At 50.1% G+C, this 24,938-nt stretch overlaps 2 protein-coding genes and 1 long non-coding RNA gene across 9 annotated transcripts in view; 1 reads left to right on the top strand and 2 right to left on the bottom strand.

The window, feature by feature from the left end:
* STARD9 (StAR related lipid transfer domain containing 9) overlaps positions 1-10,875 on the top strand; it is a 130,092-nt gene extending 119,217 nt beyond the window's left edge. Inside the window, exons 29-35 of the mRNA XM_060148443.1 lie at positions 4,803-4,920; positions 5,096-5,217; positions 5,419-5,483; positions 5,650-5,852; positions 6,024-6,103; positions 6,340-6,498; positions 7,047-10,875. Coding sequence (XP_060004426.1) covers positions 4,803-4,920; positions 5,096-5,217; positions 5,419-5,483; positions 5,650-5,852; positions 6,024-6,103; positions 6,340-6,498; positions 7,047-7,148 — 849 coding nt within the window. The 3' untranslated portion in view covers positions 7,149-10,875. The remainder of the gene's footprint in view (positions 1-4,802; positions 4,921-5,095; positions 5,218-5,418; positions 5,484-5,649; positions 5,853-6,023; positions 6,104-6,339; positions 6,499-7,046) is intronic.
* On the bottom strand, positions 4,132-8,101 carry LOC132519954 (uncharacterized). Its single transcript, XR_009540393.1, has 7 exons — positions 8,039-8,101; positions 7,016-7,596; positions 6,708-6,963; positions 6,324-6,454; positions 5,779-5,943; positions 4,947-5,239; positions 4,132-4,796 (listed from the first exon to the last, which is right to left on the bottom strand). It is a non-coding gene; the product is annotated as an uncharacterized LOC132519954 (long non-coding RNA).
* Positions 10,487-23,891, bottom strand: CDAN1 (codanin 1). Of its 7 annotated transcripts, none has more exons than XM_060148492.1 (28): positions 23,766-23,891; positions 23,046-23,536; positions 22,607-22,813; positions 22,247-22,416; positions 22,001-22,114; positions 21,840-21,918; positions 21,297-21,417; positions 21,015-21,124; positions 20,457-20,546; positions 19,491-19,566; positions 18,745-18,950; positions 18,330-18,450; positions 17,838-17,984; positions 17,555-17,721; positions 17,076-17,163; positions 16,741-16,830; positions 16,500-16,554; positions 16,143-16,279; positions 15,954-16,057; positions 15,513-15,671; positions 15,106-15,169; positions 14,861-14,939; positions 14,527-14,675; positions 13,002-13,109; positions 12,811-12,874; positions 12,467-12,648; positions 12,096-12,203; positions 10,487-11,283 (listed from the first exon to the last, which is right to left on the bottom strand). In XM_060148492.1, the coding sequence occupies exons 1-28, from the start codon at positions 23,853-23,855 to the stop codon at positions 11,158-11,160; spliced, it is 3,702 nt and encodes a 1,233-aa protein (XP_060004475.1). In that variant the 5' UTR covers positions 23,856-23,891; the 3' UTR covers positions 10,487-11,157. The 7 variants fall into 7 exon arrangements, 6 of the variants coding, with proteins under 6 accessions (XP_060004475.1, XP_060004438.1, XP_060004447.1 ...); XM_060148455.1 differs by having other exon boundaries at positions 22,607-22,810; positions 23,766-23,864; XM_060148464.1 differs by lacking the exon at positions 12,467-12,648 and having other exon boundaries at positions 11,144-11,283; positions 23,766-23,864.
* Between the last annotated feature and the right edge of the window lie 1,047 nt (positions 23,892-24,938).

The raw sequence follows: 24,938 nt of genomic DNA on the forward strand, positions 1-24,938 counted from the left end.
TTTATTTCTGGACTCTTAATTCCATTCCATTGAATTATATATCTATCCTTAGGCCAATACCACACTGTCTTGATGACTGTTTAGGTTTGTGGTAGATTTTTTTTTTTTTTTTTGCAGTACGCGGGCCTCTCACTGTTGTGGCCTCTCCCGTTGCGGAGCACAGGCTCTGGCCGCGCAGGCCCAGCGGCCATGGCTCACGGGCCCAGCCGCTCCGCGGCATGTGGGATCCTCCCAGACCGGGGCACGAACCCGTGTACCCTGCATCGGCAGGTGGACTCTCAACCGCTGTGCCACCAGGGAAGCCCCTGGGTTTGTGGTAGATTTTGAAATCAGGAAGTATATATCTTCCAACTTTGTTCTTTTTCAAGATTGTTTTGGCTATTCTGTGTCCCTTGACTGTACATATGAATTTTAGGGATAATCTTTTCAATTTCTGAAAAGAAGTCAGCTGGGATTTTGATTGGGATTGCATTGAACCTATAGATCAATTTGGGGAGGGTTGCTATCTGAACAATATTAAGTCTTTCAATTCATGAACATGGGATATCTTTTCATTTATTCGGGTCTTCTTTATTTTCAACAATGTTTTATAGTTTTCAGAGTATAAATTTTTCGTGTTTTTTGTTGTTGTTAAATTTATTCCTAACTATTTTATTCTTTTTGATGCTATTATAAATGGGCTTGTTTCCTTAATTTCCTTTTTGGTTTGCTCATTGCTACTATACAGAAATACAGTTGATTTTTGTATATTGATGTTGTCTCCTGTACTCATTTATTAGTTCTAATACTTTATTTTATTAGACTCCTTAGGTGATATGACCTTGTATATAGAATATCCGATCTTTTGTTGTTGTTTTCTTGCCTAACTGCCTTGGCTAGAATCTTGAGTACCATGTTAAATAGAAGTGGTGAGAGCAGACGTTCTTGTCTTGTTACTGATTTTAGGAGACAACCATCCAGTTTTTACTATTAAGTATGTTAGCTGTGGGGTTTTCGTACATAATCTTTAGAGGAGATTTCCTTCTAGTCCTAGCTTATTGCTTTTATCATGAAAAGGTGTTGGATTTAAATACTTTTTCCTGTATCTATTGAGATGATCATGTGGGTGTTTTCCTTTATTCTATTAATATATTACATTGATTTTTCTATGTTGAACTAACTTTGTGTTCCTGGGATAAATCCCACTTGGTCATGGTATGTATCCTCTTTATATGTTGCTAGACTCAGTTTACTAGTTATTTTGCTGAGGATTTATTTGTTTAAATGCACAGGGATATTGGTCTATAGTTTACTTGATGTCTTTGGTTTTATCAGGGTAATCTTGGCCTCATAGAATGAGTTGAGAAGTGTTCCCTCCTCTATTTTCGGAAGAACTGTGAAGAACTGGTGTTAATTCTCCTCTAAATGCTTGGTAGATTTCACTAATGAAGCTATCCCATCTTGAAATTTTCTTTGTGGGAATTTAAAAATTTTTTTGATTACTAAATTTACTTATTAAATGTCTATTCAGATTTTCCATTTCTTCTTGAGTCAGTTTCAGTAGTTTGTATCTTTTTAGGAACTTGTCCATTTCATCTGAGTTACCTAATTGTTGGCATGTAGTTCATAATATTCATTTATTTTTTTTTCATAGATGTAAATATCTGAAGTTAAAACTTTCCCTCTGAGCGCTGCTTTAGTTGTATCCCACAAGTTGTGAGATATAGATAGATATAGACATAGATATATATCTGTATATAATCTTTGCTTTATAGTAATTTTGAAATTTCAGTTTGTATTTCTTCTTTACCCAATTGTTGTTAAGAGTTTTTCAAAACTTTTTGGTAGAAAGGCCGTGTTTTCTGATTTTGTTATTTTTTTTAAGGGAACTTTATTTTTATTTATTCATTTTTGGCTGCATTGGGTCTTCGTTGCTGTGTGGGCTTTCTTGAGTTGCAGCAAGTGTCTTCACCCCCCTTTTTTTATTTGCAGCGAGTGGGGGTGTGTCTTCATTACGGTGTGTAGGCTTCTCATTATGGTGGCTTCTCTTGTTGCAGAGCATGGGCTCTGGCACACAGGCTTCACTAGCTATGGCACGAGGGCACAGTAGTTGTGGCTCGCAGGCTCTAGAGCACAGGCTTAGTAGTTGTGGTGCACAGGCTTAGCTGTTCCGCGGCATGTGGGATCTTCCCAGACCAGGGCTCAGACCCGTGTCCCCTGCATTGGCAGGTGCATTCTTTTTTTTTTTTTTTTTGGCAGGTGCATTCTTAACCACTGTGCCACCAGGGAAGCCCTGTTACTAATTTTTAACTTTGCCATGTGTTGAGAGAATGTATGATTTCAGAGAAAGTAAAATTTCTTTTTTTTATATTTGAGGGTTTTGGTCATGAATATTCCATTGGCTTCTAAAAATCTTGTTTATCTTCTTTGTGGTCTGTTTTCCTTGCTTTGGGGATGTATATGTGTCTTCTTTCTGGTAATTTGGAAGCCTTTTTTTTTCCTTTCTTTTCTTTTCATCATTACTTTTGTATATTTAAATAGTCTTTATTTCTTGATTTAGCAGTTTTCTTTTCACCCTGGCTGTAAAACATGAGGAAATCCGTGTATTTCCACCTTCTCTCATTACCTTTTGTTACAGTATTTCTATACTATTTACAGTGTTTGTATTCAGAGTTCTAGTTCTCGTGCTAGATCAAATGGACTCTGCTCATTTGCAGTTCTTTGGTGTACATTCTTTTTTCTACCCTAGTAATTCTTCTTGTAATTTCTTCAAGAAAGACTCAAGGGCACTATATTCTCTAGGTTCTCTGAGTTCATATTTGAAAATGTTTATTGCCACTTAAATGAAAGAATATCTGTAATTAAATACCTAGAAGCAGGATTGCTAGGTGTCAAAGGATATATGTATTTTTAATTTAAAATATGTGATGAATATTTTCAAAATATACCTATTTACACTCTCAAATAACAATATATAAGTGCCTACTTACCCACATTTCTGCTTAACAGTGTTTATTAAGGGTTTTTTCCTTCAATCTTTGTGAATCTTATAGGCATAAAATAGTATTTCATTTTAGTTTTAATTTGCAATTCTCTTATGTCTGAGATGGAGTGCCTTTTCAGATATTTAAGAGCCCTTTGGCTTTTTGCTCTGCCTGCCAGTGTACTGGGTCCATTTCTGTTAGGTTGTTCTTTTGTTTTTGGTGGCCTTTCCTTATATTAAGACAGTTATCCTTTTGCCATTTGAGAGGCCAGTGGGTTTTTTTCCCAGTTGTTTTTATGATATGTTAATCTAGTTTTTATCAGTCTTTTCTTTCATGGCCTCTGGAGTTTGTGCCCTGTTTAGGAAGGCATTTCTGCACTATGAGATCATTAAATTTAAAAAAAAATTTTCTCATAGTATTATTAAATTCTCCCCCACCCTGTATATTTTTGAGCCACAAAGCATAAGTAATTTGTTTTGGCAAGATGTGTGAAATGGGTCTGATGTAACCTTTTCTTCAGACAGTGACCCTGTCGTCTCGCAATATTTATTGATTAATCCACACATATTTACTTTTGGAAGTCATCAGTATAGCACTGGGAACAGATGGGATCACACAGGAGTATATTATAGAGCGAGAAGAGGGCCTAGGCCCGAGTCTTGAAAGAATCCCAATAAATCAACTTATGTTTGGGGAAGATGAGCCAACAAAAGAAACTGGGAAGGAACACCCAGAGAGACAGAAAGCCAAGATCCCAGGGATTCAGGAAGCAAGTGAAAGGGAGATGCTCAGTAAGATGAGGACTGGGACCTGTTCACCACATCCAGGCACATGGATCTAGCAAAGGCTAGATTTGAGTGCATTCAGAGGGTATAAGAGGTGGGAGATGGCAAACGGTGACAATCATTTCAAGTTTATCTGTAAAGGACAAAAGAGCAAAGATGCCTGTAGAGGAAAGTTTTTAAAGGTGGGAGAAATTTTTGCATGCTTAAATGCTGATATGAAGAATCTAGTGAAGAAGGAGAGGTGGAGGCAATAAGTGAAGAAAGAGATCAGTAGTGAAAGGTTCTTGAGAAGGTGGCACAAAAATCTCAATCTGCCTGAAGTAGGAGAGACCACTTGGATGCTGCAGCAGGAAGAAAGGACGTAAGGATGGAGACAGAATATCTTTGTTCACTTTTTTTTAAAAGTAACACTAGGTTAGGAACCGATGATAGAGGTAGGATAGTGGATGCCTGTTAGATCCAGCAGAGGTCAAGGGTCATGTCATTGAGAAGCTGCTTGTAGTAAAGGTGTGGTGGCTGTATTGCAAATCGAGAGGATCATCCCCATTTGGTTCCAAATTAGGACCTTTGGCTCAGCTGCTGTACCTGGGGCTGGGGCCAAGGGTCAAGCTTTTCTCACAGCCCGTCACTTTTCTTCCCCATCCCACCTCCCACCTCCCACCTCCCAGTTGGGCTTTGTTTGCTGCCCACATTAAACAGAGCTCCAGCCATGGCCTCATTCCTGTTGCTGCAGTGGCGCAGAGGGCCCCCCCACTCACTGACCCCTGGTACCCCATCGTCTCAGGTCCCAGTTCATTCTGATTCCTGTTGGAACTCTCCTACAAGCAACCTTGAGCGTGTGGCTTGAAGGGCAAGGAAACTCTCCAGGGGGACTGGTTTCTATTGTGGTTGACTTCTCAAGGGCATCCAGCAGGGAACACCTTTTCACTTGAGCCTTTATGTTGAAAGCTGTTTGGTGCTGTTCAGAGGCAGAGGAGATAATTCTGCACTGGCTTTCTGGTGCTCTGCTCTCTCCCTGCCTCTGCTCTGGTCCTGAGCATCTTCTCTTCTGCAGGGGGACACAAACTTGCCTGATTCCAGAGACTCCTGGATAGGGGAGGTGTGGGGCCGCTCTGCAGTGAGGAACAGTCAGCTGAACCTGGCCGGCTCTGCCTGGAAAACCTCAGCCTGCAGTGAGTGGTGGGGCAGAGCTACCTACCTGGTGTGGGGACTTTGGGGCTGAGGTCTGCTAGATCCTAGGGAGCCACTGTCCCTCAGGAGGAGGGACATTATTATTGAAGGAGGCCGTTGCTGCCCTGAGGCCCTGATGCTCATGCCGTCTCAAGAGTCTCCACCTGTTCATTGTAGGCCGCAGAGCCTCCTTGGGCAGTTGCTGCTGTTCTCCGTCCAGCCTGTCCAGCCTGGGGACCTCCTTCTCCTCCTCCTACAAGGATTTGGCCAAGCACATCGTGGACATCTCTATGGCTGATGTGAGGTTTCCTGTAGCCGACTCTGCTGGGTGGGGAGGAAGAAAGAGGAGGGAAGGAACAGGGCAGATGAGGGCTTCTTCAGCAGCTCTCTATCTTTACAAAAGTGGGGAATTCAGTAAATGCTGGCCTGAGGGACTAATCCGAGAGTCTGCTTTGTACGAACTGTGCCCACTAATCTGGGTGTGGTCACTGTGTCCCCAGGTAATGGCTGCTTGCTCAGATAATCTGAACCATCTCTTCAGCTGCCAGGCAGCAGCTGGCTGGAAGTAAGTTCCCTTGCACAGTGTCTTCTCCCTGTGGCCCTGCTCGCCTTCTCTCCTTTCCCTTCTCCACCCCGGCTTCCTTGAGTCCCTCACTGTGAGCTCTTCCGGTGACTCTAGAACCCAGCTTTCATCCCCTCCTCCTCTTCGCCACCCTTGGTGTCTCCCCCAGCCATCAGGGCGAGGAGCAGGACGTGCATCTGTACTACAAGGTGTTTTCTTCTACTCGGCATGGCTTCCTGGGGGCTGGCGTGGTGTCCCAGCCACTGTCTCACGTGTGGGCAGCTGTGAGTGACCCCACCTTGTGGCCGCTGTACCACAAGCCCATCCAGACAGCGAGGCTGCATCAGCGGGTGACCAGCAGCATCAGCCTGGGTGAGCCCAGGGGACAGAGGCAGCAGGGTCAGAGGCAGGGACAGAGTACTCAGGAGGCCGGGTACTCAGCTAGGTCCAGCGGGGTGTCAGGCTGTGGAATGATGGGGTGTCACAGGGTAGGACCCGGTCTGTCCATGTACCTTCTGACTTCCTGCATCCCTGCCCCTCCAGTGTATTTGGTGTGCAATACCACCCTGTGTGCACTGAAACAGCCACGGGATTTCTGTTGTGTCTGCGTGGAAGCCAAAGAGGTGCCTGCCTTGCTGGTGGTAAAGATGTTGTGGGAGGAACTTGGACTGGCGTGTTGTGAGAAGCAATCTTTGTGGGCATCAGGTCCTCTGGGGGAAGGAGGGCAAGTTGGGCCAGGGTGGGGGTGAAGGCTGGCCCAGTGTTGCCTTCCACGGTACTGACTGCACTGGAGCCTGTCCCTGTTTGTCCCTGTCCCTCCCATATCACGTAGGCTGGACTCACATTGCTCTGTTTCCAGGGGCAACTGTCTATCATGGCAGCTCAGTCTGTGTATGATGCGTCCATGCCGAGACCCAGCAGGGAGATGGTCCGAGGGGAGATCCTGCCCAGTGCCTGGATCCTGCAGCCCCTCACTGTGGAAGGGAAGGAGATCACCAGAGTCATCTACTTGGCCCAGGTGATCCACCTTGTGCAGCTGGCCTCACAGCATGCCTTGATTTGACCCCAGCCCCATGGGAGCTTTCTGTATAGCTGTTCAACATCCTTCAGTACCCAGGATCTGTGGCCTGAGAGCTGGAGACTCAAGGGTTTCTTGGGTCACGAATCAGTGGGAATCAGGAAGGAATGAGGCAGAGTTGATCAACCTTCTTCTGAAGCTGCTCTTACCAGAGCCTGGCGGCCTACATCCTCTGGCTGTTCCCAGGGTCCTCAGGAGATAGATGAGTCATTGTGAGGCAGAGCAGCACCCTCAGTTCCCTGACTTGACCTTTTGTCATTGGGAGGTGAAGCTTTTGCCTAGATCTGAACAGCAGAGCACAGGGCTGTAGACAGTTCAGTTCAGAGCCTCTCCAGTCACAGCAGCCTGGGGTGGCTGCTTATGGCTGAAGTGTGCCCCGGTGCACTCTCCTGGGTCTGTCTGCACCTTTAACTCTTCCCTCTCTGGTTTATTTCAGGTGGAACTTGGTGCTCTGCACCTTTAACTCTTCCCTCTCTGGTTTATTTCAGGTAGAACTTGGTGCTCCAGGATTCCCCCCTCAGCTCCTAAGCTCCTTCATCAAACAGCAGCCGCTGGTTATAGCCAGACTGGCTTCCTTCCTTGGTAGTTAGCATCTCACGGTCAAGATGGTGCTCCAGGACACCCCAGAGATGCTGGGGCAGCTCTTGTTACTCTCTGTATCCTGATGTTAAGAAGAGCCGAGGCTACCTGCTATGGCCAACTGGGCAGACAGCACTCATCCCTGAGTTGCCAGCGAAACCTAGTCAGTACTTGGTCACAGCTGGCACCTCTGCAGAGCGAGGGGGCCTGAGCTCCCGGCTGTCCAGAGTGAATGAAGCTCAACTCACCTTTTTGGATTTCTCACCTTTTTTGCCCGTCTCTGGGACCCTATGGCATACAGGCCACTCAAGGATCAGGACTGGACACAGCCAGCAGAGCTGGGAGCCTGCAGTGCTCTGACATGGTGCTTACTTAGTTCGGCGCAGCCCTGGGGCTGGTAGGGAAGCAGGAGCCATTGGCCAAGACTCTGCTCAGAATGTGCTCCAGCAGTCAGCTCCACTGTGGGATGGGGTGTTAGGAAACAGAAAACGGTTTAAAAAAACAGCTGCACAAACCAGAACACTGATTTAGAATTGTTTCTCCTCCCTGAATTTTTACAAAATGCTTTATTATTAATTTTTGCTTTGCCGCCCCTCTTCCTTTCCCTCCCAGGAGAAGACAATTGTTTGGGTCTTGGCCCCAGTAAGGAGTATAGAGTAATGCTCTGTCATGGAGCCACCACTCCAGAGCTCAGAAGGATGGGAAGACCACTGTAGAAACTGGCTGGATAGATTTGGGGTTAGGGTGGGGGCCTAGCTCTTTGAGGAGGGCTTGGGGTGGTACGTGGGCATCTCTCATTTCAGAGAGGAAAAACTGTCTTTTGAAGACGAGAGGGAAGATAACGGACCTCCTGGAAGGAGGTAAGTGATTTGTTAGGAGGAAGCACAATTCCATTCCTTACCTCACTCAGAGATTTGGTCCCAGCCTTGAGCACTCCACGCACTGCTGTAGCCCCTTCTATTCTAGGATGGGATGGAGAATGGGTTCAGTTTTCTTGTAACTTAGCCTGGCTGAACTCGAGCTTTGAATATTCTGTATGGTTACCTGAAGTGTAGGGGTCGGAGAGATTCTCAGCTTCAGTTCTGGTGCCCCAGAGTCTTTGGTGGAAGAGGGCGACCATATGGGGATTGAGAAGATGTGGTAAAAGGTAAATTTCTGTATAGTACAGAAGAGGTTTATTTTTCTAAAAGTATCTGCAGGATTTTGTTTTTCTCTTACCTCAGATTAAGTTATTTATATATTATTGAAGGTTTTTTTTGATTGCTTTTAAACTTATTTTTCTGGTTAATTTTTTTGGTTACACTTGATATATTTAACACCCTATTTATGTACTCCCATCTCTCTTCACATGAATCTCTAAGACCACTGATTGAAAAGTGCAGAACACTTGCAAATTAAAAGTCCAATGTGTACTTTTATTCAGTGAAGATTATCCTGGGATAGTCTAAGTGTGTCCTTTGGGCTCAGAATTCAGCCTGGTGATTGTGATGGCAGTAACTACTCATGGCCCAGTTTCAGGCTATATAGTTTACACATGTGTATTGAGTGTTTCCCATGAGCTCAGCATTGCTTTGCACATAAAGAGCAACCAGGTAAGTTGCCCAGCTACGGCCAGCTGTAGCCCAGACATGAACGTGAGGGAGGATTCCAGAACAGATTCCACTGCCACACTCAACGGTGACCACAGACCCCTGGAAGGAAGCTCTTTAACAGGTATGCACCTCTAGGGCTTCTGAGGTAGAGCCAGCAATGGGAATCCGAACGGTGGTTAGCCTGGAGGTGACTGTATCCCCTAAACTAGAGAAGCCACAAGCCAGGCATGTGAGTCAGCAAATCTAAAGAACATTAACTGAGGCTGATCTTACAGTAAAATGCAGAGGTGGTAAGGATAATCCAGGGACCTGACTCCAAACGATCAAGAAGTCAGGTTTTGGTTACGACCGGTGGTTCTCAGACTTTATTGTGCTTCTGAATCACCCGAAGGACTTGTTACACCCCAGGCTGGCCCCCACCCTAGAGTTTCTGATTTAGAAGAGTGGAGAGGGGCCCACATATTTGTATTTCTAGGAAGTTGCAGGTGATGATGAGGCTGCTGGTCTGGGGACCACACTTTGAAAACCACTGATACTGGTAGAGAGCAGGTCTATGGAAAACAACATAAATACTAATGAGTTCACTAGTTCGTTAGCTGCTTGTCTCTGTAATTCCTTTCTTATCTTACTGCCTGCCTAAAGTAAACCCTTAAGGTTCACACAGGCCAGCGTTGTTTCCTGAATTGGGCCTGTGCGGTTTAACTAAGTGGGCTTTAAACTCAGCATCCTTGGGGCTTCAGGCTTTCCTCCATGCTTGCCTGCCTGTCCCACCTCACATGGAGCTGGGTGTCTGAAGTAGCTGGGTGTCTGCTTACCTCGGGGCTCAGCTTCCTGGGGCAGTGCTTTCGTTCAGCCACACCTGATGGGTGCAGAAAGATAAAATATTTCTAAAAACTGTTTTGGTTCCCAAGCATTCAGAACTTCCAGAATTTGCTATAGTATAAATTGGATTTAAAGGACAAATGAAGAGACGAAGAAAAAAAGGTTCAGATGCAAAAACTTATTGATTAGGATGAGCTGAGGGGAAGGGATGATCACTGCCTGACTGCGCAGAAGCATGATTACAAAGTGGTGAGACACACCCCCATTTTTAACTTTCTGTGCTGATGGGACCTACTGTAAGGGCTCCCAACTGGCTTTACTAAAGTCATACAGCAGACCTCTTTAGACCCAGAGCATCTTACCCTTCCGTGGGTTGGAGACCTCTTTGACAGCTGGGAACTTTTCTCCTAAGAAATACACACATATGCACAGACAGATTTTGCAAGCCACTTCAAGAGGGTTCACTGAGTACCCTCGCCTTCCCCTGACAGAGACTGAATCTCTGCGCACACTGCCAAAGTAGAAAAACCATGAATTTTAGAAGAGTGAATTTAATGCGCCTTATCAAGGTAGTGCTTGCTTAGTCAAAATTGGTGCATTTATAGACACGTAGAATGCTTTTGTTCTGAGCCAAATCAAACACCCCCAGCCCCCCAAGAAGCAAGCATCACAAGTGGGCAGTATCTGGTGAGTAGATACTTCACACATCCTAAACCTTTAAAGGAGTTGAACGAAGTCAATACTGTTGGCAGTGGCTTAACAAGGGCCCCAGGCTCTCTGGCCTGCAGGGTCTCACATGATGGAATATTTAGGCATTGCTAAGTGGCCAACCAATGGGACAGCTCCTGTCAATGCCCACCTCCAAGCCCACCTGAGACTTTGCAGCCTTCTACAGGGACGAGTAAGGTGAAAATAACTAGACATGAAGCCCTTGGTAAAGAAAACAGTTTATTTTAAAAACCTGTAATGTTCTGCCCGTGCTTGGCCCCTGGATGGAGCTGGAGTCAAAAGTTACTACCTGCACGGGACTGAAGGCAGGTGGGGTGCAAGGTAAAAGGCAGGTTTCTGTTGGGCGAGCCCCACATTTGTTGTACGTTTTTAAGGAGATGGCAGTCCAGCTCCTGGTGGTAAGAAAATGTAGACTCCCAAGATTCATGTTTAACTTTACTCACAAGTTAAGCAGAAGTCACTTCCCTCTGTCAGTCATGATTTCCCAAACCACAAAGCTCTAAGAGATGCTGGGACAGCAGCAAGTGGGGCTTGAATCTTGTGCCGACAAGCCCCCACACATCATTTCATAATAAATGCCAACTCTTCTTCTCCAGGACTGGAGTCTCTAGGTTCTTCCACCATAATCCTGAATCGGGTGACCCCCCTCCTGCTTCCTTTAGGACTTGGGATGGTGAGCCCACAGTCACGGGGATGCCAGGCTGCCACTCTCTTCCTTTGCATGTGAGCAGGAAGCCTGATGACAGACTGAGCTACTTCCACACCAGCAAGGGTCAGGGTGGGCACTTGGGGTGGCTCTGGGGCCTCCTCCTGAGGCACAGTCAGGCTGGGTTCCAGCGCTCTGGCGAGATGCCCAAGGTAGGGCCGCTTCCCAGCCCTAGCTCTGGGCCAGCACAGTCCCCCGGTTTGGCTGCACCAGCTCACAAGCTCTTAGCTGAGGTTGTGGCACATGGGGTTCAGCTAGAAACAGGTTGAACAGTGTTGCTAATTCTTCAGAAAAATCCTGGAATAAGCAGAAAGATGACAGAAAAGGCAGACACACAGTTCTACATTGTTCAATTCACTCTTTTTACTAAAAATCAATCCCAAATATCAAGCCCTAGCTAACCAGACAACCTATCTTATTTTTTCCCAACTGCCTTCTACCTGGAAATGGACTTGGAAACCTTGTCCCATTAGTACTCTAGGATGCTCAAGTTCCAGCAGGGAGAGTGAACTCTAATGGGAAGCTCAAAACCACTAATGAGTACTTAATATGCACATTATTTCATCTTGAAGAACCCCAGGAGGTCTAAATTATTCCCATTTTATGAATGAAGAAACTAAAATTACTTTGTCCCAAATCACAGTAACATCAAGGACTAGCTGAGATTAAAATCCAGGTTATTCTGATTTTAAAAACCCACACTTGGGAATTCCCTGGTGGTCCAGTGGTTAGGACTCGGCGCTTTCACTGCTGGGGCCCAGGTTCCATCCCTGGTTGTGGAACTAAGATCCCACCAGCCATGTGGCATGGCCAAAAAAAAAAAACCCACAAACCGCACACTCACTATGCCATAAACAAACTATCTGCCCCTTCCATCTTCCCTTCCTCCGTGGACACAGTCCTTCATACAATAGATACTTAAATGTGAAAGAGGACCCCCCCAGAGCAGCCACTTCATTTCAGGGTGGTCCTCAAGAAATCTGACAAAATCCACTGAGCTTTGGGAAGATCCTAAGAATGCCAGGCCCCATCACTTGCCCCCTTTCAGGATAAAAGCGACATATGACACCTGTTCTCTCTCCAGGTAAAAGGAGACGAGGACTCCTTACCCTTGGCCACTGGGCCTCATGGAGGCTGCCTAGGCAGGTCTCTATCTCCATCCGTCCCATCAGACCTTTCTCTACCAGCTCCCGGAGCAAGAACAGCAGCAGGTCCCACTGCAACACACACAGAGGAAGAGGTCGGGGTGGCTAGGAGGACTGCACAGTGACCTTGATACAAAGGGCAGAGCTGCTGAGGGAGGAGGGGGAGACGAGCCGAGACTAAGGGAGTCTGAGCACGGAAGAAAAGATAAGCACAGCCTCAGCAAAGGGGGACTAAACCAGCTAATAACATTTGGGGTGGGGATGGGAGGAGTAACACGACTGCAGAGGCTTCTCAGAAGCCCACTTGCCCCCCTCCCCCCACCTCTCTGGCTCACCTCCCTCGGCCGAGTGGCTGCCAGAAGCCCCACGTTTCTTGGCCTCAGCAGCAGCTGCAGCGGAACCGGCACTTGAAAGTCCTCCTTCCACAGGGAAACCAGCATGAGCAGGAGCCTTCGAGCCTGCCCTCTCTCCAGCTGCTGCTGTGCCGGGGGCCCTAGGACAGGAATTTGATCTGCAACTATGGGGAGAGAGGAATGCCAAGCTCTAAGAAATGGAGGCAGGGTCACGTGGCCCTGGGAGGACACAGAGTAGAAAAAAGCTGTTTTCTAATCTTGCTTGTACCCCACCCTGAGAACTGGGGGATCCGGCAAGAGAGTGATGTGATAAAAAGGAGCCATACCAACGAGGGATGCTAACTCCACAGAGCACTTTGCCAGATGCTGCTCAGCAGGTGGGCACAGGAACTGGGGGAAAAATGGGGAGACCTTGGACATTAGCACCATCCTTAGAGCAGCAGCCCCAAGCCAATGCAGCTCTGATTATTACGCGCTGGACAAGGATACATAAGAAGAGCATCTCGTCGTGTCTCACCTGGCGACACCGCAGCATCTGGCCCAGCTGGCCTAGAAGCTGCTCCAGATGCTCTGGGGAAACTCCCTCCTCAGAGTCCCGGGGCCCCACGGCCAAAGAGAGCACATCCTGCAGAGAGGGGTGGAAGCAGAGTAAGGCTTCGTGCCAGGCCAGGGCCAAGGAGGCCACAGAGAATGTGGCTTGGGATGGGGATCAGCCAGTGGAAAGAGGCAGAAGGAAAAGGAAGACAGGGCCCTGGGGTGAAGTAATGGGCAAAGGTGCCCTTAGACTTGGGGCTTGGGCAGGACAGCACAGCTGGGAGAAGCAACCAGGTGGACAACAAAGGAACAGATGGAGCAGGTAAGCCAAGGGACAACGCGCTGCCAGAGAGCTCAAGAGATGGCACTCATCTTGGGACAGTCATAACTAGCCAATTCCCAGACAGCATCTTATTCTGAAAGCATTCAGGGGAACTGTCCTGTCGTGTACATGTCGTACTATTTTCTGTCCCTCATGATTCTCTGTTCATCTTCTCAGGAGAGTCGAGGTTTCAGTACAGAAATCCTCTGCATGTTGAAAACCAGTAGCTAATGGCTGCTGAGAGTTTTCTTCTCCCTCTTACTCTTCTAATTTTAGTCTTTTTTTTTTTTTTTTTCGGTACGCGGGCCTCTCAGTGTTGTGGCCTCTCCCACCGCGAAGCACAGGCTCCAGATGTGCAGGCTCAGCGGCCATGGCTCACGGGCCCAGCCGCTCCGCGGCATGTGGGATCTTCCCGGACTGGGGCACAAACCCGTGTTCCCTGCATCGGCAGGTGGACTCTCAACCACTGTGCCACCAGGGAAGCCCTTTAGTCATTCCTTTTTAGTCCCTATTCCAAATCTTTATTCTCACACTACTACCCCAGATCTGGGTCACTAGTTTAGGACTCTGCCCCAATCACTCAATTCTGCTGCTGGAGGACTAAAGCAGCCCAACAATTCGTAAACGAACAAGCGTGGCTGCGTTCCAATAAAACTTTATTTACGAAAACAAGCAGCAGGCTGGATTTGGCCCACAGGTTGTCAGCTGACTCCTGCTCTAGACAGTACCAAAAAATTTTTTTTCTCAAATTAAGAGCATTGATAGATTATTCTTATTGCCTGTAACTAAACAAGCATCACCTCCCACATAGGAGAACACTTCTGAAACCATATCCCAATACTGCGATGACTGTTCCTTAGAGACTTCCTACTGCACTGGACAGCCATTCCCTACCCCACTCCCATCATCATCTGTGTAACGTGTACTCAGTCAACAATTTTCACATCTACCCCTTTCCCTTTCACCCTTTTGGGTGATTCAAGTACAGAAGTCAGAGAACAGCAGTTACGAAAACCGTTCAATTCAGTTCTGCCCTACCTAATCCCATTTAGTAACAAAATGGGAACTAGCTGGACAACACAGAAAGCTGCCACACAAATACTAGAGTTGAGGGAGAGAGGAGGGAGACTAGGAAAAGAGCAGGGAGAGGGAGGAGGGGAGCCGAAGGGAGTAGGGAGCTGTGTACTTTTATCTCGGAGATGAGGTGGGAGGGGAGGGGAGCATGGTGCTCACAGGCACGGGAGCAGCCCCTCCGCTCCCCCCGGGCAGCTGGCTCAGGACCCTGGGCTCGAAGCATGCGACTCACAGCCGCTTTCACCTCCCTTCTGATCAGCGCTGCAAGTCAGAGGGAGGACAGAAAAGGGGTCATCAAAGCAGCCCTGCACAGGCTCACCATGCCAACCCATGCCCTTCCCTGTTACCAGCTGGCTCTGAGTCCTATCTCCCCCACATGGCCTCCAACTTCCTGCCAGTCCACTTTTGAAAAACTTGGTCAGCCGCTCCCCCTCCCTGGACCTTACCTGTGACATTGGCTGACAACCAAGCACAGGCTTTCTCTGTTGCAAGCCCCACAGCAATGTTCTCTGCACTGCTCAGAACCTGTGACACAGAAGTTCTGAGTCAGGGGCAAGTTAGGACAATGACGAATGCCCAAGTCCAGGAGTGACCCACCTGCCACCAGAAGCCTCACACATACAACCCCGCAGCACTCCTCTCCCACCACCAACCGCCCAGCCCGCTAACCCCAGGACTCCTTCCTACGTACAGCTGCCGGGGTCTCCTCAGGGAGCAATGCCCTCACGGCACCAGGGCTCTTCTTTTGGCAGAACCTGAAAGGAGACAGAGGTCAGTGATGTCTAGATGCGTCAGCCTGGCTCACAGAAGGAAACACCCCGAGTGCAGCAGTCGCCCGAGCTGGAAGGGCTCTGCCTCAGGGGAAGGCACCCTCAGCTCTCCGGCCCCACCCCAGATGCCCTTCCAATTCAGCTCTGGACTCTGGGCCCTAAAACCTCTAAAAACCAAGATAAGAGCCTACAGAGCAGGCAAAAACACAAAAAAAGCAGGGTGGGGAGAGGACCAATAAAGGATGAGTATAAAAGAGGAAAAAGGGACAGGAAAGTAAAACTAAGAGGAGAGTGGAGATGAGAGGATTCAAACAGACTGGCGTCTTACTCCCGCCCCTGGGTCAATGCCTGGGCCCCGTGAGGGCACAGCCGGGAACACAAGATCTCCAACAGTTGGGCTGGATCTCCCCCTTCCTGTCCCTGCGTCACCAGCTGCTCTTGAAGAAGCGACTCTGCCTGGCGCACCAGATCTGCCACCAGCGTGGCCCTGCAGTAGGAACAGCAAGGTTTTGAGGTAGTTGGAAAGGGTGAATCAGAAAGGGGCTGCAACTTCAAGGAAACCTGGTCAGAACTAACTTGAAAGAACGTCAGTCAGCAATTTTAGCCTCCCCCCGTCCCACCTGGCCCTTGTCCTCTATCACCCGCTCCCCCGCCGCCCCTCAGCTGACTTTCCTCAGTTTGGCAACAAGGTGTTATAAAGGGGAAAATTGTAAGGAAATGAGACAGGGGACCCTCAACACCTCCATTCCCAATCCCAACTCATCCTCACTTGATATGCTTGACACAGTTCGAGCCGATTCTCTCTGCCACGAACTCCACGGTCCTGCGCAGGGAGGGTGGCTGGTTGTGGAAAAAGGCTTGAGCCAGCTGTGCCTGTTGGGAGGAGGGGGCAGGGCAGTGAAGGGTCTGCTTTCCCTTCTCCACTGCACAGGCCCCCCGCCTCCGCCCTGCCGCCTACCTGCAGCCCTTGGGTGGTCCGGGGAGGCTGGGCTCCCAGGCCGGTGGTGGTGGTGGTGGGGGTGATTTTCCTGACGAAGCCCCCACTCCGTCCACTGCTTCCTGATACCCAGGAGGCGAGCAGTTTGCGGAGCTCTCCTGCATCAGAGAAGCCCAAGTGTTTAAGTTCCAGAACCGTCCCACCCTCCCCAGCATCTTGACTTTTAAGCATTTAGGGAATAGAAAGACTGAGGCACCAGGGAGCGCCTAAGAACAGAACAATGTACTGGGGCGCTGCGCCCACAGGGTGCCTTTTGGGTACTCATGAAGGCACAGGCCAAGGACCAAAGACCCTCTGAGGGGAGACCAGTATCCTCACCAATATAGGGGCAGCAAGTGTAGAGCAGGTGCTGGTCCACCACAGGCATGCTGTCCTGGGGGAGAGAACAGGCCAGTGTTGGGAAGGCAGGCTTCCCTTCCTCCCCAGTGTGCCAGAAACATAAAAGTCTTATATAAAAGGCTTCAGTCTATTCTGGCTTGTCTCCTGCTGGGCCCTACCGAGCAGCCTGCCTCCTTTACTCTTGTGCTTCCCATGGCTCTGGCTTGACCCCAACACTCACCAAGCCATGCTCTGAAGCTACTGTGTCCACCTCAAAGGCATCCAACTGACCCTCTTCCAGAAAGAACAGGTCCTCAGGGACTGTAGGAATCTGGCAAGAGATTAGGGCAGTGCAAGTCAGCACTTCAGAGATTCGTCACACCTCCTACCTCATGGTTCCAGGGTTTAGACACCAGGTTCAAAGCCACCTTCCTCTGAAACTATGGCAATCCCTACCCCTCCTCTGAACCTTCACCTTCTGGCCCCACCCTTGTTCAGACTCATACATCCTCCCTTTCCCTGTCTTCAGCCACAGTAGTCACCCCCTTCTCCAACCTGGACCCTCACTCCACCAACCTGGAAAAGCCAGCCCAGGACAGCCAGCAGCAGCAGCTTGTTCAGGAAACACATCTCCCCTTCACTCTCCTTTGACAAGACCAAGCTCCTAAAATGTAAATGAGGGTGTGAATGGAGTCTGTGCAAAGAGAGAAATGGAATACAGTAACAGAAAGCTATCACTGGCAAGGTACTTCTCAAAAACAGACCTAAAAGGGACTGCTGTTGTACAAGAAACCAGGTCTCATCACCCCACCCAGATCTGTACTCCCTTCTGAGCTGGGCCACAGTAGGAATAGAAAAGGGCCAATCAAAGTGCAAATATTCAATAACTGCCCACTGTCTTTCCTTGTGGATCAAGGCCTGGCCTCTTCCCTGAGGGTCAGTTACGGCTACGGTACCACACAGGAAGCACAGGCTGCTTGACCCTCTTCATAAATGGCAGCCTCAGCAATGTTCTCCCCGCACCCTTTTCTCAAGCCTGCTCTCTCTCTACTCACCGATGCAGGTGCAGCAGGAGAGTGAAGATGCTGCGGTAATAGTCCAGCATGGGGACGATGTGGTCAGCCAGGGAAAGGAACTCCACCAGCCAGGGCACCGTGAGCACTGCTCGCCGGGCCCGCAGCCCCTGCTGCAGCAGAGCCCGCACATCCAGGACCGGGGGCACCTGGCAGGGCCAGTGTCAGTCAGTGGGTGAGTCAGTCCCAGGGGCTGGGGGAAGCCTTCTAACGCCATTGCCTTGAAGCTCCTCCCAGCTCCCTTCTTACCAGAGCCCCCAATCACCTGGCTCCTCAGGGCCAGAATGGTGTCCTGGAGCTCACGGGTCGGGGGTGGTTCGGGCCCCCGGTATGGCAGGAAAGCCACAAAGCCCAGGAATTTAGCCAGAAGCCTCAGGCTGAGCAGCACCACAGCAAACTGCCTCCGTTCACCCTGCAGGGCATCAAGAAGGAAAAGGTCCCAAGTGTAAGGCTTCTAGAACAAAACCAAATCTGTGGGACTTCTCTGGTGGTCCAGTGGTTGAGACTTCGCCTTTCAATGCAGGGGGTGCAGGTTCGATCCTTGGTCAGGGAGCTAAGATCCCGCATGTCTCACAGCCAAAAAGCCAAAACATAAAACACAAGCAATATTGTAACAAATTCAATATAGACTTTAGAAATGGTCCACATCAAAAAAAATCTTAAAAAAAAAAAAAAACCAGATCTGTTACAGATTTCTTCTTGAAAATACCCTTTCCCCCCTAGGTCAGAACCCCATCATCTCCCTCTGCTTTCTAACCTGCCAGTCCACGTCTGATTCCCCGTCTTCATCACTGGGCTCAGGCTGAGGCAGGGCAAGGCTGTTGAGCTCCCGGATCTTCAAACTCAGGCTATCCATGAGATGCTGATTAAACTGGAAGCTATGAAGAGGAGGGGGAAATAAAGGTACTGGAAGAAGTGTTGGAAGGACCAGAATAGAGAAGAGGTACTCCAGATAGAAAGGCTCAGCAGGGTAGACAGAGGAGGCCAATGAGGTTATGGGTGAAAGAATGAGAAGGGAAATGGATGCAGGAAGTGTGAATTAGAAGGAGCCCAGGCAACACCCAGTCCCACCCTGTTATATTCCAGACAAAGGAGAGAAAACGCTGCCCTTCTGTGAACACAAACGTCTTCTGGCCTCTGCCCCCACTCTCTGTAAGACAGGAGACCTTTACCTGCTGGCACTCAAGATGAAGTCCCTGAAGAAGCCCTGACAGCCTGGGAAGGTGGGGGGTGGGCAGGGCCCCCCACTGCTCTGAGGGGCCACAAGCCGTTCCTGCAGGCGCCGCAACCGCCCCAGCTTGTCAGCTCCAAGCATATTTAACACATCTGGAGCCTCGCCCAAGACAGTGCCCCCAGCACCACCAGGACTCTGACACATCTGGGGCAGGGGGAGGAAGAGAGAAATCAAAAAACCAGTGAGTTTTTCTGGAAAGAAGGACTGAACAAAATGAGGAGGAAGCGATGAACCCTGTATCATGTGCCACAGATATGTTTTTTGAGGTCTGGATTATATTCTTATTTTTATAGGTGAAGAAACGGAACCTGTAAGATTCAACATCTGCCTAGGGTCACAAGAGCTAGGATTTGAAACCAGACCTGAGTCCTAACCCTGTGCTCTTTCTACCACAGCACAAATCAAGGGCAAGAAAGTAGCGAGGTGCTGAAGGAAGGTCAGGAGAGCCGGGTGTCTGAGGAGGCCTGGGGAGGCAGGAGGTGCAGGGCATGGGAGAGAGCGCTCCGCCTCCTCGAGCTGGCTTCCTGAGTTTCAACCACCACCCAAAGAACAGAACTCTTGTTCAATCTCCAGCCAAGGACCTGCCTGCTTGCCTGCCCTATCCCAAAGTGCCAGCCATTACTTGGCTGCCTATAATACATACTGTCCACTGTAGATTAATCAGTCTCCCGCTAGGGCTATTACCTGGAGAAGTTGTTTTTGGAAAAGTCGAACAAAATGGCTGTGGCTGCAGGCTGCAGAGAGTTGACTCATCATGGCTCTGAGGAATAAGAGGCAGGGATGGAGTGTGATGGAAGGAGGAAGAGGGAGAGAAAGATCTGAGAGAACAAGCCAACCCTTGGGCCTTTCAGCCCTTTACCAGGGGCTTGAGCAGACCTCTGCCAGAGCTGGCTGGCACAAGGCTATGGGAAAAGGTAAGGGACACTCTCCTCAGCCCCAAGACCCCTCAAAGCTAGAAATACACTTAACCAAACATGAAATAATACCACCCCTCTCATCTTCAGTCTACACTGAATGCCAGTGAGCTTCATGACCAACGTGGACAAGAGAATATTTTTTCTGTATGCTAGTTATCTAGCTATGCAAAGTTATCCGTATTGTCAAACGAGATGATGAAGAAAATGGAGGTCGGAAAGGGTCTAAAACTTGGGCCAAAACTCAAGCAACCTGAAATAAGAGCATTCCACTTTTTCAAGCATTTGCAGTCACAGAGCAAGTATGAGTGATTTCTGAGTGGAAGGAGCTGGAGAAACAAATCGCTTTTTTTTTTTTTTTTTTTTGCAGTACGCGGGCCTCTCACTGTTGTGGCCTCTCCCGTTGCGGAGCACAGGCTCCGGACGCGCAGGCTCAGCGGCCATGGCTCACGGGCCCAGCCGCTCCACGGCATGTGGGATCTTCCCGGACCGGGGCACGAACCCGTGTCCCCTGCATCGGCAGGCGGACTCTCAACCACTGCGCCACCAGGGAAGCCCGACAAATCGCTTTTGAGTAGAGGCAGAGATGGCAGTAACTGAAGAGATTAAGGAGGATAGAAGAAAACAGCTTTGCCCTGGAAGGACAAAGCCTTCCTTCAATCAGCTACCCAAGCACCACTAAGCTGCTCACTACTGGAAGCAAGAAAGACAAGGTGACCGGTGTATGAGCACATACCTGATCCTGCTGCCCAAGCCCTTCTCAAAATCCCAGCCAGGCTCTTCATGGCGATCTTCCCACTCTCGAAGCACCTCATAAAACACATCCCTGACAGACACATAAGAATGTCCGATCAACTGAAGCACAGCTGGCCTAACTCATTCTCAGGAGTGCCTTCCCTAGCTCAGAAGAACTGAGGACAGGACTATCCACAGCCCCGTTCCTTATCCTCTCCAGGGTTCTCTATGTGATAATGCTACAGACCCGGTAGCAGTACACCACATGCTTCACATACTTCTGTGGGCAGTTAAAGTTGATCTGGCACTCTCGTCTGAGAATCCAGTGACTAGAGGCATACACCTGCGAGAAGGCTGCTAAGGTCAGAGGTTCAAGTCCATGGGCATGAACAGAATGAGGCTAAGTGGCCCTTATGATGTTTGCCAGGAAGGGCCTGGTAGTGCTAAACTACCACCTGTTAGTGTCAAACTCCTAGTTTCTATGAAAATGACACAGACTGCCTATCCCAGAGAAAATCCTGCTTCATCCCCTTCCCCCAAAGTTCCCTTTTCTTATCACCTCTGTTTTTTAAAAGTATGAAAGGCTCGATCACTGGAGAAGTTGGCACGATTGTCAGTTTCTGGCTGAAAGGAGACAGCTTGTGCAGAAGGTGGCATCGCCAGAGAGACCTAAAACATGGCAGTGACAATTAGGGACTGAAGCTGGCAGAGTTCATGCTCAGAAAACTTCATCCCCATTCCAGTGCAAATGACACTACAGTGATGTGAGCTGGGCTGCCTGAGTTATGAGACCAGAAAGGGTCAGGTCCAGGCTAGTAGATGTCTAAGATGGGGTCACTACCTTGGCAACACTGCCCTCGTAGGCAGCTCGCAGGTGGCCTTGCAGAACTGGTGAGAAGCACAGTAGCCGTTCATTCTCAGCCAACAGCTTCAAGGTCCCTTTGTCCAGGTGGGAAAGAACGCTACAGGGACAAGAGCACAAATGACCAAGAATGGGACAGACTGAAAATAGGAAGCTGGCACCTGCACACCACACAGCGTGTTACCTGGAGCATGGAGCAGGTACATGAAGAAAAGTCATGGGCAAAGGATTAAAGATGGAGGAAAAGGGGAAGGAAATAAGAGAGACCTAATGGAGCAGCGAACAAGAGAGCAGGGCAGAAACATTAGATAAACCCAAAGGTCAGCTACCAAGACCACCGGGGGCAGTTTGATTCTTTCAAGGGCTAAATTCATAGCCTTGACACAAAATTGAAGGTTACGTGTAGGAAAAGGTCCAGGGTCACACTACACCTGTGTTAAGCACAAGCATGTACCCCAAGTAACAAGAGAACCAAGTGGACAATGGGAATAAGGCTCAAATGCCTCTGCTGGGGAAACTCACTGAAACTGATGCTCCAAAACCTGCACTGCAAAGAAGACACAATCATGGACACTCTGGAACAGAGGGCTTTCCAGGGAATCTAGAAGGACAGTACCAAGTTGTTGGCTAAGAATGATTTCATTTCCAGACCACATTTCTCAAAAAGAGGCTTGTTCACCAACCTACGGCTCCTGGATTTGGTTCAAGGTCACTGTCCTTGGCAGCCACCATCCTCCGGGCGGTAAGGAGCTGAAGGACGAAGAAAAGCTCCAAGAAGAGGTTTGGTACCAGGTTTTCTAGATAAGAAAAGAAACTCCAGGGTATTGAACATCATTCAGAACCAAGGCTCAGTCCTACATGCTTTATCAATTCTTTTAACCTGTGGTCCTACAAGTATCTCCATTGCAGGGCCTTTTGCTCTCACTCACCTGCAATGCATGAAGAGTAGACAAGGGCTACCAGCTCCAGACGCTCACGGGAGGATACTCTGGCAGGGTCAGCGGGTTCAGCTGTGAGGTTTCCTGTTCGGCTGGGGTGAGGACATCCTGATTCTGGGGTGGGACAGGCGGGAGCAGGTGACTGCTGCAGCAGCTTAGAGCTATGGGGAAAGAAATGTCATGTATAGTCAGCCTGCCTTCCCCTCCACAGCTATACTCAGGTTCCTCAAAGAGACATCCACAGACCAGGAAACAGACCCAGGGTTCCCAGGGGACAAATCAATCACAGAGAAAAGCCCTGCCAATCCCCCACAGAGGCAGCTGACATCCCAGGGAGCAGCAAGGCCATACCGCTCCTTCCTGAGCATCTCCCGCTCCTCTTGCAGACTTCTGCACCCTGGGGAAAGGCTATGGCCCCAAGGGCTAGTGTCCAGGACTGAGGGTTGGGAACTGGGGACAGAGTTGATTGGGGGTGAGGTGAAGCAAGTCTTGGGCTTGGAGAGTGACCGCTCTTCGCTCACCGGAGTTGGGTTGATCCTGCGTGAAGGCTTGGTCCTGCTGAGGAGTAGCCACAGGTTTTTCTGATATTCCTTTCTTCAAGCATCTCCCCCTCCACCACCACCTCCACAACAGCCTGGACCCCCTGCAAAATGCCCCTCACCACTATAGTTCTCATCCCCAACCTTCTAGCCATTACCATGCTTTACTACAGAGCACCCAGCCTTAGTTTATTAACTCCCCTAGTAGAGCCTTCGTGCCACCCATCTCCCGGTTAAGGGCTGATTCTCACCCTGCAGAGTCGGGGGGAACCGAGCCTACGGGAGGGAATTCCTCCAGGTTGCTGAGGTTTGGCGGATCAGAGGGCGCGAGGCTGGGGCTGCCGGGGCTGCCAGAGCTCTTGGGCCTCCGGCCCCCGGCCCAGGGCAGGCTCTCCCCGCTGACCCCCTCCTCCAGGGCCCCGGGACCGCGGCCTCCTCGCTCACGGGCCGGCCCCGGGCCCCGCCTCCTGCCCCCACGGCGGGCCGAAGGGGCCTCAGCGGCGGTGGGGCTCGAAGGCTCGGTCGGAGGGAAGAGCTGGCTGCGCGCCCCGCGGCCGCCCCGCGGCGGGCCCCCGGGTCTCCCTGGCAAGGCTGCCGAGGAGCCCGAGGCCTTGGCGGGGGTTGGGGGGCCCTGCGGGAGGACGCGGCTGCTCTGTTCCCTCAGGAAGTTCAGCAGGAATGGCACGAATTCCTTCCGCAGCGGCCGAAGTGAGATCAGCGCGGCCGCCTCCCCGGGGTCATCCTGAGGGAGAAGCAGCGAAGGGCGAGAGGGTCAGCTGCCAGCCCGGGGCCGCAAGCAGCCGGGGCCGCAGGGCGCGCTGAGGGGTGGGCGGCCGGGGGTAGCGGCCCCTAGCTGGAGCGCACTCGGCCCGGGCTGACAGCCAGGCACCCTAGAGGAAGAGAACGAGAGGGGTGGTATCTCCCGCGGGAAGGAGACTCGGGCCAGTCTGGGGGCGTGTCGGCGCTGTTACCTCCGAACTCTGGGCGCTGCGCGCGATCCACCGCACAGCGGCTGCGACCGACAGCTCCTCTCGCAGCAACGACTCCAAAACGGCCGCCATCCCGGTCCAGGCGCTCGGAGGCGATTGCGCAGGCGCAGGCGCCGGCGCGCCACAAGCGCCCGGGGGGCGGGGCGACCGTTGGGCCGCGGGGTGTAGAGGGCGGGACCAGGGCGGTGGGGCGGGACCAGGGCGGGACCGAGACCGAGACCTGGGCCGGCGGCAGCGGCGCTTCAGCAGGCTGAGGCTCCGCCCAGGCTTTGGCTCAAGGCCGCGGATGGGTCCGCGGTTCCCGACAAGAGGTACGGTGGTCCCCCAAGTGCAGCGCACCACTATCGGTGAGGCCCGGCCCCGGCAGCTCTGGCCCGAAGGCGACCTGCCGGGACTCGGGGACGCGGCGGGGGAAACCAAGGGCCCGGGAGAGCGGCCGGACGGTAAAGGTGAACGATTTTCCAGAGAAGATGCCTATATTTTCTACGATAAGCACATTCTTTTCTTTCAAGAGTCTTTCTAGGTTCAGTCGTCACCACCCTAAAGAAGTTAGGCAAGGTCAAAATGAAGTTAAGCTAACTTTATCCTTTCTCAAAAGCTGAGTCTCCTGCCCAAAACCAATGGTTTTCCCCACTCACCATCAACTGATCATTTAAGACTTTAAGACAGAATTCTTGCAGGGGGGCTTTTTAGGATCCTCAGCCCACAACCCTTAAAGTGCCTCCACCCATCCTGCACATAGAATAGCCTAGTCTGTATCCCTTATACATTACACAAGGTTAATATGTGAGCTACTTTGCAGTTGAGAAGTTAACAGGCTTCTGGGAGCTTGAGTTATTTCTTAATTTCTCTTATTTCGAAAAACATCAGTCACCTCTTTGGATGTTGCTGCTCACTGAGAAATCAAGACAGGGAACCAGGCAGAGAAAAACAAATGGCACTAACATTCCAGGCCAGACCAAATCAGGAAGGGTGAAGCAGTGCCCATGTGAATGCCTCCTGAGAGTTCCCCTGGTTCAAAGGAAGGTGGAAAGGAGAGAATGGTGGGAAGCAGAAATCATTCCAGTGCTACAGGGACATTTCCTACAGAGAAGGAAAAAGAACCCCTGGTTTTTATCTGCAGGGATTGTGAACGCCTAGTTTCTATTCAGTCCA

This window comes from Lagenorhynchus albirostris, chromosome 1 (assembly GCF_949774975.1).
Source record: "Lagenorhynchus albirostris chromosome 1, mLagAlb1.1, whole genome shotgun sequence".
Lineage (NCBI taxonomy): Eukaryota > Metazoa > Chordata > Mammalia > Artiodactyla > Delphinidae > Lagenorhynchus > Lagenorhynchus albirostris.